This window comes from Elephantulus edwardii, unplaced genomic scaffold (assembly GCF_000299155.1).
Source record: "Elephantulus edwardii isolate Elephantulus edwardi_28Jun2011 unplaced genomic scaffold, EleEdw1.0 scaffold00060, whole genome shotgun sequence".
Taxonomy (NCBI): domain Eukaryota; kingdom Metazoa; phylum Chordata; class Mammalia; order Macroscelidea; family Macroscelididae; genus Elephantulus; species Elephantulus edwardii.
The window spans coordinates 13,160,513-13,181,638 of record NW_006399810.1 but is presented as its reverse complement, the minus strand read 5'-3'; the positions used below and the strand labels follow the sequence as shown (position 1 = coordinate 13,181,638).

General features: G+C 39.7%; 1 protein-coding gene across 1 annotated transcript in view; it reads left to right on the top strand.

Moving 5' to 3' along the window:
- LOC102865910 (extended synaptotagmin-2-like) overlaps nt 1-21,126 on the top strand; it is a 183,440-nt gene that overhangs the window by 54,826 nt on the left and 107,488 nt on the right. The window contains exons 2-3 of the mRNA XM_006887662.1: nt 13,792-13,833; nt 14,335-14,469. Of these exons, the coding sequence (XP_006887724.1) occupies nt 13,792-13,833; nt 14,335-14,469 (177 nt within the window). The remainder of the gene's footprint in view (nt 1-13,791; nt 13,834-14,334; nt 14,470-21,126) is intronic.

Genomic DNA, 21,126 nt, shown 5'->3' with positions numbered 1-21,126 from the left:
AATGTCTTCCTTGGTGAAGTGTCTGTTCATATCCTGTGCCCATTTTTCAATTGGATTATTCTCCTTTATCTTGTTGTGGTGCTCGAGTATTTTATAAATTCTAGATATAAGTCTGTTAGGGACTTTTTTATAGCAACCATTTTATCACATTTAATCATTAAAATGTTAGCATCAACATAGGTATATTTTGCCTTTCAAAACTGATACACCAACAGAATTCCCCCCTCCCCAAAATGAAATTGGAAGTAAATTTCTCATGTAAAAGAATCCTGTTGTTTCTAAGCTGCGCTGGTCCATGGTGTTTTGTACTGCTAATGAAGAATCTTGATGCTTCTGACACTTTTTTTTCCTTTAATAAAAATAGTTCAATTAATGCAAATGCTATTTTCATAAAATCTGTTACTTATTTGTAAAAATAGTAAACTGTGCTAAAACAGTTCCTTAATTTTAATACTAAATTGCATTAAAGGTTGAAAATGTTATTTATGCTTCTTATAAAAAAATTTAAACAATACTGGTTATGTGTTTGAGTGTTAGTGGCTTTCCAAAAGGTCAGCATTTCAAATCTAGCAGCCACTCCAAAGGAGAAATACAAGACAGTCTGCTTCCTAGAAGTGACAATGTGGAAAACCTGTAGGGTGAGGAGCAGCTCCTGGCTGCCCAGGGTAGTTACCACGATGCAATGGACTCAGTGGCAGCACGGCTTTCTAAAACTATAAGAAATTCAAACAGAGAGATACCCAATCCTGGGTCATATGACATTCATTCAAGACAATTCTGGCTTAGTATAAGTCTGTGGGCTCAGCCTTTGTAAAACCTGTTACATTAAAAATTTTAAAGTACCTATGGTGGTTCTATGAACAGGTGCTATACTCTTTGACACACATTGTAGCAGCATCATCATTATTTTTACTGTACTATTAAATATTGGACATTTTCTCAGGAAGAACTAACCAATCCTTGGAGAGAGACATCATGCTAAGCAAGATGAAGGGCCAGAGAAAGAGAGGAAGACTTTCAGTAAGGTGGATTGCACAGTGGCTACCATAGTGGGCTTAAGCATGATAGAGATCCTGAGGGCGGTGCAGGGTAGGGCCAGGCTCAGATCTGGTGTTCATGGCGTGAATTGCTGTGCGTCCTAGTTGACTCGATGGCACCAAACAACATTAAAGGTACCTTCATTTTTCTGAAAGTATTTCTTTAATGTTCCTATACGTAAAAGTACATTGTATACTAAGATAAACATTTGACTAACAAACATTGCATATGAATTATACCTAATTAGTCTCACTTGTGTACAAATTCAACTTAAGGACAAACCTAAGAGTAGAACTTGTTCCTACTCCAAGCTCCAAAGACTGCCTAAATATACAGTTTTTCACAGTGTCTAGCTCATGTAACTAGCTGTGTTATAGAATGTGTTATGGGTGTTACTTGATATGTGATTCTATATTGAAATAGTAAAAGCTTCATTTATCACCTTTTTTTACTGGTTTGATATATGTTGTTGTTATGTGCCGTCGAGTTGCTTGTGACTCATAGTGACCCTATGTACAACATCCCTAAACCCTGCTCTGTCCTGTGCCAATCAGTCGCACTGTCTCTGACACTCCCATCCCGATTATCCCAGTCACTGAATCAATCCACCTCATAGAGGGCTTTCCCCTCCTGCGCTGTCCCTCCACCCTCCCAAGCATGATGTCCTTCTCCAAGGACCAGTATATAATCTTCTCAAATTTTATTCTATGTATTTTAAAAGGTATTACTATATAAGAATATGTTTATGTACTTGCATAGGTTTACATTCTTTTTCAGAAATATTTGTCCACTGGAAAATCTGTAATTAAATTTTAACTTACTGCTTTTATATTTTCTTCACATTGTTACAATTACTATATATTATTATATAATAGAATTACTATTTTCAAGATTTTCCAAATTCTTTGAAATAATATAAAATTAAATGAGAAGAGGTGAGATATGGTATGTTTTCTTTTTTAGAAAGAGTACTCCTCTTTAATTCCATGTTTACTTGCAATATCATGTACGTTTTGCTGTTAACCATGTAAGAATTGCTTCTTGAACTTCTGCCCTTCCACTAATCCTACCCCTTTGTACTTTGCTCATCATTTTTAAGTAATCTATTCTTACATTTTGTAGTTTCTATAATAGCAAAATCTATATTCAGTTCTGGTAGACTCTCCATGGAGTCACCCTGGCCAGTGTGGAATTTTGGAACATTTCCTATGATACAGGATCCTTAAGTCCGCCTTTACGCTCTTTGTACTATGAGAGAAGCCAGTTGAAGGCTCCTGAAGTTGGATTTCAGTGTGATGTTTAGTTTATTATATCCACACAGTAGTGCTGTTACTGACTAGAGACACCTAAATGTCTGTACAGGAAGGCCCTAACTCCAAGACCTGCATACATATAACTGCTTATGTGTACTGTGACATCATCTTTGCCTTTTTACATACTGGCCTTGAACAGGTTGATTTTTTTGATGCCACACTAGTGACAGAAGTTTCACCCATCATCTCCCTTTGGCGTCTGACTTCTTGTTGGTTGCTGTCGAAGTATCTCTAGTTCATACTACCCTAGTATACATCATTGCCTAGTTTTTTTTACCGTTTTCATAATCACTGATATGCTCAAATCGGGGTTGTGGCCACTAGGCATTTTGAGTCCCTTCAACCGAGGGGGCTGTTCTTCCATTTGCTTTTTATATTTTAAAGCCACAATAATAAACTTTATCCTTGATAATTTTGTAGTTTTTGTACTCCTTAAAGAATTTTTAAATGATTATAACAATTAAGTGGTTGTAAAGACATAAACTTCCCTGGAAAAGTAAACTTTCTGTCATATTCAGACTTAGGGCCTTTGCTCAAAATGGGAAGAATGAGAAGTTGGAAGTACTAACAAAAACAGTAATTATGGTTAGCTTATGTGGCAGTGAAACTCCTGGCTTGAGGTGGTGTGAGAGTGCCATTGTAAGGAAAGGGGCCTTAAGATCTTCGTAAAGGATCAATGTTTGGCATTGAGTGTAGAGTGAAGAGAATCGGTATTAGCAAAAATCAAAGGTGTGAACAGCTATAGACAACACTTAACGTTTGTATGGTCACAAGATTTAAAATAGAATTGGAAGAGATAAAGCTAGGAAAATAATTGAGTTCAGGTTTCATAAGGCTGCTTGTGATAAGATGAGGAATTGGTATGTCATGGGAAAGAAAAAAAATCATTTATTCAGGTGTGTATAGTGGCTGCGATCTGGATGTTAACATGCTGAGGTAATGACTGGGGGAAAGACAGTCAGTTCCCAGCCCATGTAGAAGGAGTGGCAGTGTGCCCTGTCACCCCACATCTGGAATATAGGGATAACTGAATAGCACAGTTGGTTAAGTGCTGGGCTACTAACTGGATGGCCAGTAATTCAAGCCCATCCTCAGAGGAAGGACCTGGTAATCTATTCTAAAAAGCTTACAGTCTTGAGAACTCTTTGAAGTTCTGCTTTGAAAAGCTTTGGGTCATGATGTTGTTAGCTGCCATTGAGCTAACCATAAGCAGTCATAGTGAGTGACCCATGAACAACAGCCCTGAACTATGAACTATTTTGTGCCTTCTTCATCATTTCTGGCATACTCAAGCCCATTGCTGCAATATCTCTGTCAATCTACCTAGTTGAGGGCCTTCCTGTCTTTTGCTGCCCCTCTACCTTTCCAAGCATCATGTCCCTCTCCAAGAAGTATCCCCTCCAAGCAACATGCTCAAAGTATGTGAGACGAAGCTTTATCATCTTGAACTCTCAGGAACTGTACTTTCTCCCAGACGTACCTATTTGTTCTTTGGACAGTACACACATGGGCTATTCACTTTGCATCAGAATTGCTTGAATGGCAGCTGGTTGGATTGGGGTTATTTTGTTTGTTTTTGTTTAGTATATTGATAAATTGTGTCTCGAGTCTCCAGCCTTTCCCTTCCATTCTCTTCACACACCTAAAAGCAGTTATCAAAGGTTGCACTCAGCATGTATGTTTCCCACTTGAGGGATCAAATTATACCAAATTGAAGTGTGTGTTGTTTTGTTTTTTCCTTGACCTTCCCAGTCCTTTCTCCCTTTTCCTGTTATTTATTGTCTGGCCTGTCATGGACTGCCAAGAAAACAAACAGATTCGTTGTAGAGAGGATTAAACCAGGCTGCTCCTTGGAGGCAAGGATTCTGGGGCTTCGTCTGACATACTTTGGACATGTTGTAAGGAGAGACAGGTCTTTGGAGAGGGACATCATGCTGGGTAGAGTGGAGGGACAGTGCAGGAGGGGAAGACCCTCTGTGAGGTGGATTGATTCAGTGACTGGGGTACTCAGGGTGGGTTTGTCAGAGGCAATGAGATTGGCACAGGATAGAGCACGGTTTAGGGCTATTGTACATAGGGTCGCTATGAGTCGCAAACGACTCGACGACACATAACAACAATAACAGCCTGTAATTCTGTTAGTCATTTCTCTGTCTTCAACACTGGGTTGATTTCCTTTTCAATAACTTTTGCTGGTTATTTAGATCCCATTTCAGATCCTGGTTATTCCCTTAAGCCTACAAAGATAACATTATTCCCAAACATTTTGACACTTGATTATTTTTAATGTATTTACCAGTTTGCCACATTTATTCTAATGGATAATGTTTGCTGCCTAGCACAATTATATTCTCTTTATTTGTGAGAATCCAAACATAGAGTGATTTTCACTGAGGGCTATAAAAACTGTATGATAAACTAGATATTTGGTGAATAATTTTTTATTATGTTGATTTTGTGGCAAATTTTTATGGAAAATTTGGTAGATTAGGCATATGTATTTTATTGAATGCTAATCAGCTTTTGTAAACTCTAGCTTTTAGATATAATAATAATAATATTATTTGACAGAATTTAAATTTATGCTTCAGTCTGTTAAAGACAGGAATATAAATTTGTACTTTGCTGTCCTCTCCCTCTTAAAAATTGCAGCTGCTTTCTACAACCAGGAGAGGATAAAATATATGAATGGAACCTTCTAAGAATCAAATTGCTATGCACATCCAAAAACTTCTCCAACAGGGTGAAAAGGGAAGCCATAGACTGGGAAAAAATATTTGGTAATGACATATCAGACAAGGGACTTATATCTAGAATTTATAAACTACTCGAGCACCACAACAAGATAAAGGTAAATAACCCAGTTGAAAAATGGACAGAATATGAACAGACACTTCACCAAAGAAGACATTCAGATGGCCAACAAACACATGAAGAAATGTTCAAAACCCCTAGCTCTAAGAGAGATGCAAATCAAACCATCTATGAGATTATCATCTCACCCCAGTTAAGAATAGCAATATTTAACAGAACAGCAAGCAGCAAATGCTTGGCAAGGTTGTGGAGAAACTGGAACTCTTACTCACTGTTGGTGGGAGTGTAAAATGGTGCAACCACTGTGGAAGGCGGTGTATTTTACATATAATTGCAGTAGGTTCATGGACTCCAAAAAGATTGCCTACATTTGAACCTTCGATCCAAGAATCATAAAAGAATAACCTATAGTGAACACTGTTTCCATTCTACAGTAGAAAGAAACCCTTCTGTCCATAAAGTGCATTAGGATTCTGTTTTATCCAGACAGAATAGTTTCTTTGATGTGTGTCAGATTAATGCAAGAATGTCTGATGACTACTCCTAATTAGGAAAACAGAACAGACGCTTGTTCACTGAAAAAAAAGATATGACAGATCTGACACAGGAATCTCTGACAGACTCTCCACATGAGCTGCAGATGTTGTTCTGTCACTTTGCTGGAAAGTCCTACAGAGAGAGCCCAGAGTAGATGTTTCAGGACCCACCTTCACAGCATGCACCTTTTCATTTGGACATAGTCTAATATGTATACCTTTGAGCTATGGTGTTGGAGAAGAGTACTGGATATCCCATAGATGGCCAAAAGAGCAAACAGACAATGTCTTGGAGAAGGTACAGCCATTGAGCTCCTTGGAGGCAAGAATGGTGAAGCTTTGTCTCACATGCTTTGACCATGCTTGGAAAGGTAGGGAGATGGGGATGACCCTTAACTAGGTGGATTGACAGTGACAGCAACTCAAGTGGGCTTGAGTGTGTCAGAGATTGTGAGGATGGCACAGGATAGGACAGGGCTCAGATCTGTTGTTCATGGGGTCACTGTGAGTTGGATTTGACTCAGTGGCACCTAACAGCAACAACTAATATCTACCTTGAATGGCTGTATCACAGAACACATAGTAACAGGTCAATTGATTGTTTTCACAGATGATGCTTTGGTTATTTATTTGAGTTAAGGTAATGAACACACCTTGTCATTTCCTAATATTTGTGAAAAATGAAAGATCTGAAAAGAGAAGAGAGGAAGATTATGGAAGGGTATTTTATATTTGAGATTTTTTTTTTAATTTGGGATTTTTTAAAATGATAAAGAATAGCAATTAAGTTTTCTGTAATTGATAGCATGGGCCTCCTTTACTGGTCATTCTCAGTACATTCTTTTGAAACTATAAATTGAAATGGTGCTAAGGATTATCTAAATGAGGGATAATTGTTTATTCCAGTACTACATTGCAATTTTATACTTCAGAAAACATTTTATGTAAGAGTAGAGCCCCAAAGATGGATCTTGGCTGAAAGCAGGGAGTACCAGAGGAATGTCTGTCTGTGTTCATTGACAATGTAAAGGCATTTGACTGTGTGAATCACAATCAACTGTGGCTAACTCTGAGAAGAATGGGAATCCCAGAACATTTGATTGTGCTTATGTGAAGCCTATACTTGGACCAGGAGATAGTCATCAGAACAGAGCAAGGAAACACTGCATGATTTAAAATTGGGAAGGGTGTACACCAGGGATGTGTCCTATCTCCACACCTTTTCAATTTATATGTGGAACAGACCATTTGGGAGGCTGGGCTCTATGAGGAGGAGTGTGCCATTCAAATTTGTGGAAGATTCATCATCAACCTGTGTTATGAGGACGATACAACCTTGCTTGCTGAAACTGAGGAGGACATGAAAGACTTGCTGTGGAAGGCCAGGGACTGCAGTCTACAATATGGATTGATGCTCAACATCAAGACAAAGATTCTCATCACTGGTCTGATTGGCAACATCAGGATGGATGGTAAAGAGATTGAGATTGTTTACAGCTTTAGTTTGCTTGGCTCCACAGTCAACACTCTTGGTTCCAGCAGCCAGGAAATTAAAAGACCTATTGCACTGGGAAAGTCAGGTTTCAGGGACCTCTCCAGAGTACTGAAGATGAAGAGCAATGATGTGAGTCTGTAGACTAAGGTGTGCCTGATCCAGACCATAGTCTTTGCAATTACACGCTGTGTGTGCATCAGAAAGTTGGACAGTGACTAGGGATGATAGAAGGCAAACTGATGCCTTTGAGCTGTGATGTTTAAGAAGAGTATTGAATATACCATGGACTGCTAAGAGAACAAACATGTTTGTCCTGGAGAGGGTGAAACAAGGCTGCTTCTTGGAGAGAAGGATTCTGAAAGCTTACTTTGGGCATGTTGCAAGGAGGGACCAGTCCTTGGAGAGAGACATTATGTTTGGCAGGGTGGAGGGACAGCACAGCAGAGGTACACACTTGATGAGATGGATTGACTCGATGGGGGTAGGTGTATCAGAAACAATAAGATTGACTCTGCTAACTGAAGCTTGTTAGTTAGTACCAAGTGCTCTGCTGGAGAAGGATGGGCAGTCTTCTCCTGTCTGATTAACTGCCTCTGAAAACCCACCAAAGGGTCAGCTGTGTGTCCGTTCGGTACACAAAAACAACATTATTAATAGAGCTGGACAGCTTTCTCCATAAAGATTTATTACAGCCTTAGAAACTGATGGAGGGTCAGAAAACAAAGAACAAACCAAGATACAGGAATATCCTTACTGCATTTAGTAAGCATTTTCAGCATGAGCATCACCTTTTATAGTGTATTTCTAAGGAACAGTTAATTCTTTGGGAGAAAGATTAATCTCACAAAGCAGTTGAAGTACATGTGATGTAACCCAACTGGATATATATGGAATGTAAAAGTTAAAATGCTGTGGGATTAAGGAGCGATTGGATTTGGAAAGAGGAACTGTGCTTGGAAAATTGTCTAAATGGAATCAACTGAGAACCAATAGAGAGAAGGAAATTGGATGAAAATGAGAGTAAATAGAGAATGCATTTTTTGTTGAGTCACAATTATTTTCTTTGTATTCAAAGAGTATGATAAAAAGAGATTTGTGACTTGTGAACCAGATAAAGTGTTTTAAGATAGTGTTTGAGATAGTGTTTTAAGATCAGACTGAGGAAGTTGAACTATTTGATAAGCTAGTAGTAGGAATTTACGGTTTTGAGTAAGGTAAACTGAAATGAGATTATTGTGTTCTAGAGTAATTGTTCTGGTGGCTAAATTTAGTTCAGTTGGGAAACCAGCATGGGGCCCTGCTGAGGAAGGCAGGTGTTAAAAAACATCACAAGAAAGTGTTTTTAGTGTTTAAATAGGAGCATGCAGAAATGTTAACTCAGGCTCTGGTGTTTACTCTAAAATTTAAAAAGAAGGAATAAGTCTACAGTGAAGTAGTTCTGGATATCCCCCAACAGAGTTGTTCCATATGTACTTGTTATTTCCACCAGTGGTTGCTGGATTCCAAAGGAGTGTGGGACAGCAGGGAGAGAACTTCACTAAATTCTACCTTATGACAACTATTCAGGATCTGCTTTAATTCTTAAAATCACTGAGAATTTGAATGGATTTGTTGGCAGTGTATTTTGCTAATGCTTAGGGTACTTTCCAGTGCCAGGCACCCATCTTCTGATTTTTCTTTTAGACTATTGAACCACTTTGGTATATTGTAAAGTAATAACAATATTTTATTATTGAACAGTATCATTAATAACACATACAAGCAAGATTCTGCTGAAGATTATCCAAAAATGACTGGAACAGCACATCAACAGAGAACAACCTGAAGTGCAGGCTGAGTTTAGAAGAGGCCGTGACGATGACTTTTATAGCTAATGTTAGATGGATCTTGACTGAAAGCAGGGAATACCAGAGGAATTTATATCTGTGTTTCATTGACTATACAAAGGCATTTGGCTGTGTGGATCACAACAAACTGTGGCTGACTCTGAGAAGAATGGGAATCCCAGAACACTTGATCATGCTAATGCGAAACCTGTACTTAGACCAGGAGGCAGCACTTCATGGTTCAAAATTGGGAAGGGTGTCTGCCAGGGATGGGTTCTATCTTCATACCTTTTCAATCTGTATGCAGAATAGATTATCTGGGAGGCTGGGCTCTATGAGGAGAAATGTGAGGTCAGGATTGGTGGAAGATTCACCAACAATCTGTGTTGTGCAGATGATACAACCCTGCTTACTGAAACTGAGAAAGACCTGAAGTGCTAGCTGCAGAAGGCTAAGGACTGCAGCCTTCAATACAGATTGAGACTCAATATCAAGAAAACAAAGATTTTAAATAAAAGGATTTTATTTATTTTTTGCTTTCTTCTCCTTTAATTCTCATCTCTATTAACTGTCCAAGATTGATTCTTTCTGTATACAAAGTGTTCCTTGTTTTTAATACCTCATTGTGTGTTATACAATTTCTTTAGCCATTTGTCCATTGATGGGCACTTGGGTTGTTTCCAGTTCTTTGGGTTATATAGAGTGCTGCAATAAACATGGGTATGGATACAAAAAAACAAAAAACAAAACCAACAAAGATTTTCACCACTGGGCCAATTCACAGCATCCTGACAGATGGTAAAGAGATTGAGATTATTAACTGCTTTAGTTTGCTAGGCTCCACAATCAACACCCTTGGCACCAGAAGCCAGGAAATTGAAAGATGAATTGCATTAGGAAAGTTTGCTGTTAGAGACCTCTCCAAAGTATTGAAGAGCAATGATGTCAATCTGGAGACTAAGGTGTGCTTGATACAGGGCATGGTCTTTGCAGTTACTTGCTATGCATCAGAGACCTGGACGATGACTAGGGATGATAGAAGGAGAATTGATGCCTTTGAGCTGTAGTATTGAAGAAGAGTATATTTTTTGTATATAATAAAAAAGAGTATATAATTGTATATACACTTTCGACTGCTAAGAGAATGAACAGATTCGTCCTGGAGAGGGTTAAACCAGGCTGTTCCTTGGAGGCAAGGATTCTGAAGCTCCATTTGACATACTTTGGACATGGTGTAAGGAGGGACCAGTTCTTGGAGAGGAAAGTCATGCTTGGGAGGATGGAGGGACAGCACAGGAGAAGAAGACCCTTAATGAGATGGATTGATTCAGTGACTGAGATATAGGAGTAGGTGTTTCAGAGACAGTGAGATTGGCACAGGATAGATAGTTTTTAGGGCTGTTGTACATAGGGTCGCTATGAATTGCAGGCAACTTTATGGCACATAACAATGACGACAACAACAATAAGAAAATATTAATTATGGATTAATTGCATGTACTTAATTTTTCTGCTGTTAGGGACCTCTCTAAAGTACTCAAGAGCAACGGTGTCTCTCTGGAGACTAAGGTGCGCCTGATACAGGCCATGATCTTTGCAGTCACTTGTTATGCATCAGAGAGTTGGACAATGACTAGGGAGGACAGAAGGAGAATTGATGCCTTTGAGCTGTGGTGCTGGAGAGGAGTATTGAATGTACCATGGACTTCCAAACAACAGATTCATCCTGGAGAGGTTAAACCAAGCATCTCCTTGGAGGCAAGGATTCTGGGGTTTCGTCTGACATACTTTGGGCATGTTGCCAGGAGGGAAGGGTCCTTGGAGAGGGACATCATGCTTGGGAGGGTGGAGGGACAGCGCAGGAGGGAAAGACCCTCTATGAGATGGATTGATTTAGTGACTGGGGTAATTGGGATGGGTGTGTCAGAGGCAATGCAATTGTCACAGGATAGAGCAGGGTTTAGGGCTGTTGTACATAGGGTCACTATGAGTTGCAAGCGACTCGCCGGCACATAACAACAACAACAACAATTTTGCTAATAGTCTGGATAGTTTTGCAATTCATTCACTCTTCCTATCCCAATCTCTGCCTGGTGGACAGGCTTTATATTTAAATGTTGTTTGGGCTCTCAGAGCTGGTGTTAATAGTATTGGGGGAGAACATTGTTCTAAGTGGTGCAGCGCTTGTCTGTCAGATTTTTGAACTGAGATAACTTGGGGTTGCTGTGATACTGAAAGCTATGCCGCTGGTGTGTCAAATGCCATAAGGATTACCCGTTGTGGACAGGTCAAGTTCTCTGAGACAGAGTTGGAAGGGGGATGGGTCATCTACTTCCTAAGTAACAGGCCCTTGAAAACCCTATGAACAATAGCAAGGAGTTGGAAACAGCCTAAGTGCCCATCAGCAAACGAATGGGTAGAGAAGCTGTGGTATATTCACACAATGGAATACTATGCTGCATTGAAGAACAAGGAACTCATGCAATATTATTAAAAATGGGTGACTCTGAAGGACATTATGCTGAGTGAAGTATCTCAGTCACAAAAGGACAAATACTGCATGGTGCCACTGTTGTACAACAGGACTGACCTTGGCGTTGCGGAGAGACTGAGAAAGATGGGCTCAGTAATGTATATTGCATTGAAACAGATGCGGGAGAAAACTGTTTATAAAGGGATATGTGATTAGGTATTTTTGTCATGACAGGAGTCTAGAGCGAAGGCTACATGGTGGAGTGGACCAGGGGGAGGGTTTGTAAAGCAATAGAAGAATTTTTCTTTTACTTTTCCAAGAGGGTAATGTATTGGGGGGGAGTGTTGGGAGGGGAGAAAAGTGCAACAATGAATGAACGGAAATCTAAAGTCTCTGTAAGTTTTTACTGAAATTAATAATAAATTGAAAAAATTCAAAGCAGTAAAAAAAAAAGAAAACCCTATGAACACTAAAGAAAGAGTATAATTATAGTAGTGCCAGTGGTAGAGACCAGTTTGGAAGTCATTTTGAAATGAGAAAAAGCAATACCCTCGACCAGGTGGATTTACATGGTGACTACAGCAATGGGCTTTTGCTTGTCAGGAATTGTGAGGACGGCACAGGATAGAACAGGGTTCACGTCTTTTGTTCATAAGGTTGCTATGGTACTCAACTTGACAATGCCTAACAACAACATTCTCTGAATTTCCTCTTCTTCTTCAAGGGAAAAGTACAGTCTTTTATTATATACTTCAAGTAAAAATAAAGTCTCCTTGTAGTGACCAAAGAGTTTCTGGATGGCTTAAGTACTCTTTACTGCTCAACAGAGGTTGTAGGTTCATACCCACCCCAGGGCAGCTTGGAGGAAAGGCCTGGTGATTGTTTCTGAAAATTATTCACTGAGCACCCTGTGGTGCACAGTTCACCTGTGACACACCTGCAGCACCTTAAGTCTGACTTTTGTTTTATATTGATAGAAATAGATCTTCTAGATTTAAACAGGTATCTTTAGCATTTCTTTTCCCTTTGGTCTTTGGCATTTTTCTTTTCTCCACATTTTAAGCCTTTTTCTTAATTCTAGAAGGTTACTATCCCTTTAATTTTGTTTCAGAATTGATTTAAGCTAACTTAATTTAAAATCAACTTCCCCCCCCAGTTCACTTTAGTCTAGCCTCATGGTTTTAGCAAACTAAACACTTAATGTCCTGTAGTGTAAGGGCATAGGGAACAAATGGAAGAGATAGTAGTAACACTACAGCCAGCTGCTTCTGTGTCCTCTGATCATGCTCAGGATGAAAGCTAGCCACTCTCACAGAGTTGTGCCTTACAATTGATGTGATTGTGACCATTGTGATGATAGTGGCCTGTTTTGGACCAGGATTGGCTGCTGCATCCCATTCTCAGTTGTTTCTTAGGAGTCAAGCATAAGAGGTTGAATCAATTCTCTATGAATAATTATCTAGGTATTTATCGATACTCTGTCTCAGCACTTCTCAACCATTTTTGCAAATCTTCTCACTGATATAGAAGTATCAGAACATTAATCAAACCTATACTTTTCTTCTTTTGAGGGATAAGTGTCTATGTCATTTCTCAGGGGAAAATTACTATATATGGCCCAAAGCAGCTTGAATATTTTCTGCAGGGATATTTTATTTTAGCTTCAATTGTGAAGGAAGTTTGTTGGGTTTTTTTTCCCCCTTCTTTCTATATAACTTTCTTTCTTCCTTTGCAAACATTTTTTCTTCAGTATACAAGCCCTGCCCATAGAAAGTGTGTAGATACACACTTGGGAGAATGTGAGAGACAGCACAGGGAGACTCTGAGTACAGAAAAGGCATCTGCAGGCTGTTTGAGGCAATGACTGGGAAGCAAGTGAGAAAAGTCCATTCCGAAGGCTCAGAGCCCAGATTTCTAGAGCAAGATGTTAGCAATAGTGATGATGGGATTGGAGAATGATTACTTTTAAAATGAGGTCTCAATTTTTATATTTTGTGATGTTTCAGATAACAGTGACTGCTCTCTGAACAATAAGGATGTAGCAAAGGTTCTGATGGCATTTCTTGACCTTAGACTTTCTGGCCTCAGAGCACCCTTAAAAGGTAAAGAGCACAGAGTGCAAGAAATTTTAATCTTCCTCCTCAGAGATCTGTTTTCCAGGGATTTAGAGCAGATTGTTTTAAAAAAGCATAATGTAAACATAGGATGTACAGTAAGAATATTAAGTAGCCGCTTTGACATTTTATTTACAATTGTCAGGAGTCAGTAAGTCATGTGTGTGTATATTTTCTTGTAGGTTCATTTTCCAGACACTGAAAGAGCAGAATGGCTAAATAAGGTAAGATTGAACGTGCCAAGTACCACTTATCAATGGGAATTAGAGAATGACATGCAGTCTTTCCATAATTGGGAATTTGGATGTTGGCAATATTTGAAATAGTTTAGAATTTAGTGGTTTGGTTTCTGTTCTCAAAGGAACTCAGGCTATAATTGCAACATTATTTCCCCCCCAAGGAAGTTAAAGTTATGTTTTTGACCATGAAAATGAATAATACACTCATATTTCTCTTTTGTCTTATTTCTTCTTCCCTAACTAGCAGGTGCTCAAGTATATCTTATAGTAATCATAAGTGAAGATTTTATTTTCATTATTATAAAAAGAGAAATAACTCCCAAGAAACCTAGTAAAAGAGATTTTTTTAATCTAGTAAAATATTATTTTTTTAAAAGTGGTTTTATATAAAAATGCTTTTAAATATATCTGTATTTTCTCTCTTTATACTTAAGTAGATTATACATTAAAACTTCATGTTTAACATGTCTTCTTTCTCCTTTACAGACTGTAAAACACATGTGGCCTTTTATTTGTCAATTTATAGAGAAGTTATTCCGAGAAACAATCGAGCCCGCTGTGCGAGGAGCAAACACCCACCTTAGCACCTTTAGTTTCACAAAGGTTGACATGGGTCATCAGGTCAGTTTCTTTGTAATATCCTTACTGTTAACATGTGATTGGATTACTGTAAAAATAATAAAAAATAGATATATATTAAACAGCTTGATATTATTTTCTAAATGAAATAATAGCTAAGATAGTTTGACTAGTGTTTCTTCTTGATCCTCTTCCCAGATCTGTCATCCAGTTGGTAGTGTTTTTCCCCTCGTCGCTATCAGGAAAAACCTTCCTCCTCTTGCCCTTTTTCTTCCACTCTGGTTTCTCTGGGCCAGTCTCAGCCTTCATTGCTTAGTATTTCTTTCTTCCAACATGTCCTTCTGCTCCATATTCTCCTGTTAAAATTGTTTATACAGGTTTCAGCTTTCTGTCTTGTTGGAAAGGGAGTCTAATTTGGAATTCTCATTAAAGGTTAAATAAATTGACATAGTCTTAATGTACTGACCCCTCTTAAAACACTTCAAAACAAACTAAAAAGAAACTAAGGCCTCTATCCTTGAGTTCTAAATCTCTGCATTAATTTTGCAGTTGAAATACTATTTGGGGGAAGCAGATCATGTCATTGGAATAACATAAAAGCTGAGTTACTTAAACACAGAATCTTACTTCAAATTCATGTTTTTTGTGGAAATTATCCAGCAGTTATTTAAAGTTCCACAGTGTTGAACCAAAAACCACACACAAGGAAAATCCTCCTGAAGAGTAAAAAAAACCACACGACAAGAACAGTACATCCCGCGAGAATTGCCAGAAGTGCAGTCTGGGTTTAGAAGAAGCTGTCACACTAGAGACATAGCCACTGTCAGATGGATTTTGGCTGAAAGCATAGAGTACCAAAAGAGTGTCTATCTGTGTTTCATCGACTATGGAAAAGAATTTGGCTGTGTGGATCACAACAAATTGTGACTAACCTTGAGAAGAATGGGAGTTCCAGAACACTAAATTGTGCTCATATGAAACCTATACTTGGACCAGGAAACAATTGTTAGAACAGAGTAGGAAAACACTGTATGGTTCAAAATCAGGAAAGGAGTGTGGCAGAGATGCATCCTGTCTCATTACCTTTCACAATATAGGCAAAACAGATAATTTTGGAGGCTAGACTTTATGAGGAGAAATGTAACATCAAAATTGGAGAAAGACTCATCAACAATCTGCACTATACAGATGACACAACCTTGCTTGCCAGAATTGAGAAGGATCTGAAGCTTTTGCTGGAGAAGGTCAAGGACTGCACTCTACAATATGGATTGAAGCTCAACATCAAGAAAATAAAGATTCTCACCAATGGGGCAATTGGCAGCACCATAATAGAAGGAGAAGAGATTGAGGTTGTTAACAGTTTCCGCTTGCCCAAGTCCATAAGCAACACTCTTGGCACCAGCAGTCAGGAAATCAAAAGAAGAAATGCATGCAGTAGATAAATTTGCTGTTAGGAAGTGCTGCAGAATGCTAAAGAGTAATGATGTGAGTCTAGAGACTAAGGTGTGTTTGATCCAGGCCATGGTCTTTGCAGTTACTTGCTGTGCATCAGAGAGCTGGATAATGAATAATATTTAGAAGACGTGCTTTTGATTTGTAGTGCTGAAGAAGATTGTTAGTTGAATATACCATGGACCATCAAGAGAACAAATAGGTGTGTCCTTGAGAGGGTGAAACCATGTTGCTCATTGGAGGCAAGGGTTGTGAAGCTCTGTCACATACTTTGGGCATGTTGGCAGGAGGTGCAAGTCTTTAGAGAAGGACATGATGCTTGGAATGATGGAAGGACAATAAAAGAGAGGAAGACCCTGGATGCAATGGATTGACAGTAACTGAAGTTGTGGGGACAGATGTACTGGAAATGGTGAGATTAGCTCAAAATAGGACGGGGTTCAGAGCTATTGTGCATACAGGTTGCAGGCAACTTGATGACACTTAACAATAACAATACTGAAGATTCTCTGGGCAAGATTTTGAATGAACCAGAAAGCATCAAATGAAGATTGAAGGGATGGAAGTACAGCATCAATAACTGTGCTTTCCCCTGGCTGTGGGCTTTAGGAAGGGCCACAGAGTCCCCAGGAATGTGAGCAAGCAGAGGCACAGCCACCACTGCAAATGCTTCACAGAGCACACCATGTTCAAGCAGGATGTGATCCGGGAGGTGTGTGGTTTTACATCCTTTGAGAGTGACACCATAGAGCTCTCAAGGTCTCCAAGGACAAGCAGGCCATTAAGTTCATCCAGAAAAGTGGGGACACACATCTGTGCCAAGAGGAAGTGAGAAGAACTCAGCAATGTCCTGGCCACTGTGAGGAAGGCAGCGTCCAAAAAGGACTGACCCCCACTGTCCCCCCAAACCCTCACTTATCTGACATAATAAAATGTAATAAACAAACAAAACAGTAGGAATGAATATACATAATCATTGTGCCAAAAAAAGAATTAGCCAACACAGAAAAAATTCCAGAAAGTGCCATATGAACAAGAGCCAGTGGTAAGATAAGGCCCTAGGAATAGATAGAATACCAGTTGACGTGTTTAAGATAACAGAAGCAACCCTGGATGGGCTCACCAAGTCTGTGCCAGGAAATTTGGAGGACAGCTGCCTGGCTGACTGGCAGAGATCCATATGTGTTTCCATTCCAAAGAAAGGTGTTTCAACAGAATTATTGAACAATAAAATTATTATCACATGCACGCAAAATACTGCTGAAGATCATCCAGAAATCATTAGAACTGTACATTGACAAGGAACTGCCAGAAGTTCAGAAAGGATTTAGAAGAGGCCATGGCACCAAAGATATCAGTGCTGATGTCAGATGCATCCTGGCTGAAAGCAGAGAATGCCAGAAGACTGTCTGTCTCTATATTGACTATTCAGAGACATTTGTGTAGATCACAACAAACTGGTTAACATGGCGAAGAATGGGAATCCAGGAGCACTTAATTATGGTCCTTTGAAATCTGTACCTAGACCAAGAAACTGATATCCAGATGGAACAAGGGAACACTGATAATTTAAAATTAGGAAGGAAGTGTGCCAGAGATGGATCCATTCTCCTTATCTCTTCTGTCTGGTGGGCAAATAATGGGTGAAGCTGGACTATATGAAGAGAATGAGGCATCAGGATTACAGGAAAACTCATAAACAACCTGCATTTAACATAGGTGATACAACCTCCCTTGCTCAAAATGAAGAGGACTTCATCTTTCACCATGGATTACATCACAATATCAAAAAGACAAAAATTCTAACCGCTGAACCAGTGGATAATATCATGGTGGAGAAATGATTGAAGTTATCAATGATTTCATCTTGTTTGGGTCAACAATTAACACCCTTAGTACTAGCAGCCAGAATAAAGAAGGCGTATTGCACTGGTCAAATCTGCTGTCATAGATCTCTTGAAATTACTGAGCAGTGATGTCAGTCTGAAGATTAAGGTGCATCTATCTGAATCAGGCCATAGTTTTTCCAGTCACTTGCTACACATCTAGAGCTGGACAGTGAATAAGGTTGGTAGAAGAAGCATTGCTGCCTTTGAATTTTTATGTTGGAGAAGAGTAATAAATATCCCATGGGCCGTTAAAAGAATAAACAGATATATCTTGGGGAAAAGTGCAATAAGAATTTTCCTTTCAGGCAAAGTTGATAATGCCTCATCTTTGGCATGTTGCTAGGGGACATCATGCTTAGAAGGTAGAAGGTCAGCAAAAGAGAGGCAGACCCTCAACAAGATGGATTGACACAGTAACTACAGCAGTAGGTTCTAGTGTGTCAGAGATCATGAAGATGGCACAGGATAGAAAAGGGTTCAGGTCTAGGGTTGCTAGGAGTTGTGCTTAACTTGATGGCACCTAACAACAGCAGCATTTAATATTGTGGGACGTTCTGGTCATTGAGTGGTAAGAAATTGTGCTAATGACTCACAGATATGTGGTTTAAATCTGGCAGGTGCTCTGCAGAAGAAACATAGACAAACCTCTCCTGTGATTTACTGCTTCTGAACACGTGTTAGAGGGTCAGTTGAGTACATTCCAACTTGACAGTGCATTAACAACCCGACAGGATTGTCTAAAACTGAAGACTGCTGGTTCCTCATGAAAGTCTCAGTACTGCATTTGAATTAATTGATCATGACTTGCTTTTTTAATTTTCCAAGTCAGTGTTTAAAATAATCATCAGCAGATCAGGTTGAGATTGTTTTTGTATGCCTAATAAGAACGTTCTGTTGTGCATGTTGTGCAGTTTGCTCGGCTCCACAGTCAACACTCTTGGCGTCAGCAGTCAGGAAATCAAAAAGCGTATTGCGATGGGAAAGTCTGCTGTTAGGGACCTCTCTAAAGTACTCAAGAGCAACGGTGTCTCTCTGGAGACTAAGGTGTGCCTGATACAGGCCATGGTCTTTGCAATCACTTGTTATGTATCAGAGAGTTGGACAATGACTAGGGAGGACAGAAGGAGAATTGATGCCTTTGAGTTGTGGTGCTGGAGAAGAGTATTGAGAATACTGTGGACTGCTAGGAAAACAAACAGATTCATCCTGGAGAGGATTAAACCAAGCAACTCCTTGGAGGCAAGGATTCTGGGGCTTCATCTGACATACTTTGGACATGTTGCCAGGAGGGACGGGTCCTTGGAGAGGGACATCATGCTTGGGAGGGTGGAGGGACGGCTCAGGAGGGGAAGACCCTCTATGAGATGGATTGATTCTGTGACTGGGGTAATCGGGATGGGTGTGTCGGAGGTGGTGCGGTTGGCGCAGGATAGAGCAGGGTTTAGGGCTGTTGTGCATAGGGTCGCTATGAGTTGCAAACGACTCGACAGCACATAACAACAACAATAAGAACGTAGAATTTGATAGTATTTTTAAATATATCCACCTCAGCGCACACTCTTCCCCCCCCCCCAATTTAATACACAATGCGGTAGATTGAAACAAGACACAAATAGTAGTACTTCATAAACTGGTTTCCTCCTGCTACATAGTTGGTTCTGACTTTCTGACTCATGGTGACCCTTCATCAGGTTTCCAAGCCCCTAAATCTTATTAGTAGAAGATGGCTCAGCTTTCTCTCACAGAGAAGTTGGTGGATTTGAACTGCTGACCTTTCAGTTAACACTTTGTCTTCCACCACCAGGGCTCCTCCTCATATGGTTTAGACATTATTTCTTTCAGCCTTTTGTTGTGTGCCATTGAGTCAGAACCGACCCATAGGCAGTAAATCAACCCAGAGGAGATTGCCCATTCTTCCGTGGAGCAGCAGATGAATTTGAACTGTGTGCCTCTGAGATTGTTGTGCAGCTTCTTTAATAAGTGCTGGGTAGGAAAAGAACATTTGACCTGGTTCTTTTTTGTGTCATCTCAATCTTGGAATGATCTGTATCTGTACCCTGAGTGCTTAGTCACATCGCATATCCGCATGTGTTATGATCACCTTCCATTAATATTGATTTTCCTACATGCAAAGAACTCTCTGTCACATCAGCAACTATTCAAAATCCAGTGCCTCAAATACAGGCTCACCAGATGTAGCCATCTGTATTATGCTGGCTGTTTCTTTTCTTAGCTTTGACGCTTCCAAATTTGTTAAATACCAGTGGTGTAGCCTTCCTTTTATTCAAATAGCATTTACAGATTGCCACTGCCAAAGTTCCTGCAAAAGATGCCTTGCTTACATTTATACTTTTAGTATTGAATTTTACCTTTTCTATCTTTAAAATGATAACAACTGACTGAGGAAAAACCCTCCCATACACCACATATTACAAGTTTAAAAGCAAGGCTAGCAAACTTGTTAATGTAAAGAGCTAGATATTAACTATTGTAGACTTTGAAGACCGTATAAAATCTGGCACATGTTCCCCTCCTCTTCTCCCTCTTTTGCTTTAACAACCTTTGAAAAGATGTTAAAACCATTTTTAAACCAAGATGGTTTACGAACTCTACAGCAACAGAATAGGGGCCTAATTTAGTCTCAAACCATAGTTTACAACTTGCTAATACAGGGTATTCTCTCTCATTTTGTGAAGATTTTAAAATTCCAACCCTCGCTGGATTTATCTTAGGAAGAATTTAATTATGTGCAGGCTCTTTTCCATGTTTTAAGTGTGATACTAATTAGTAAAAAAAATGGATATTAAGATTACACTGATTCAATAAAGGTGGCTCTGACATTGTTATCTATTGTACTATCATTTTTCAAATGGTTTGTAAAACACAGCTAATAAAGGAAAAGAAAGTGCTATTTTAGGCATTGCCTTAGCACTTAAGTTATGGGACTTATTCCACAAGGCAGTTAAATTCTACTGCCTTGGTGCGGGGATGACCGCGGAGCCGGGCGGCACTGGCTCGCGGTTCCTGGGGCCGGCTTTCAGGTGGACATGGCCCGGAGTCCCGGCCCGCTAGGTCGGCCTCGCTCCGAAACGGTCGCCATGCCCAAGAGAGGGAAGCGACTCAAGTTTTGGGCCCACGACGCGTGCTCCGGTCGAGTGACTGTGGCGGATTATGCCAACTCGGATCCGGCCGTGAAGTCTGGACGGGTCAAGAAAGCCGTCGCCAACGTTGTTCAGAAGGAAGTAAAATCTCTTTGTGGCTTGGAAGCCTCTCAGGTTCCTGCAGAGGAAGCTCTTTCTGGAGCCGGTGAGCCCTGTGACATCATTGACAGCAGTGATGAAATGGATGCCCAGGA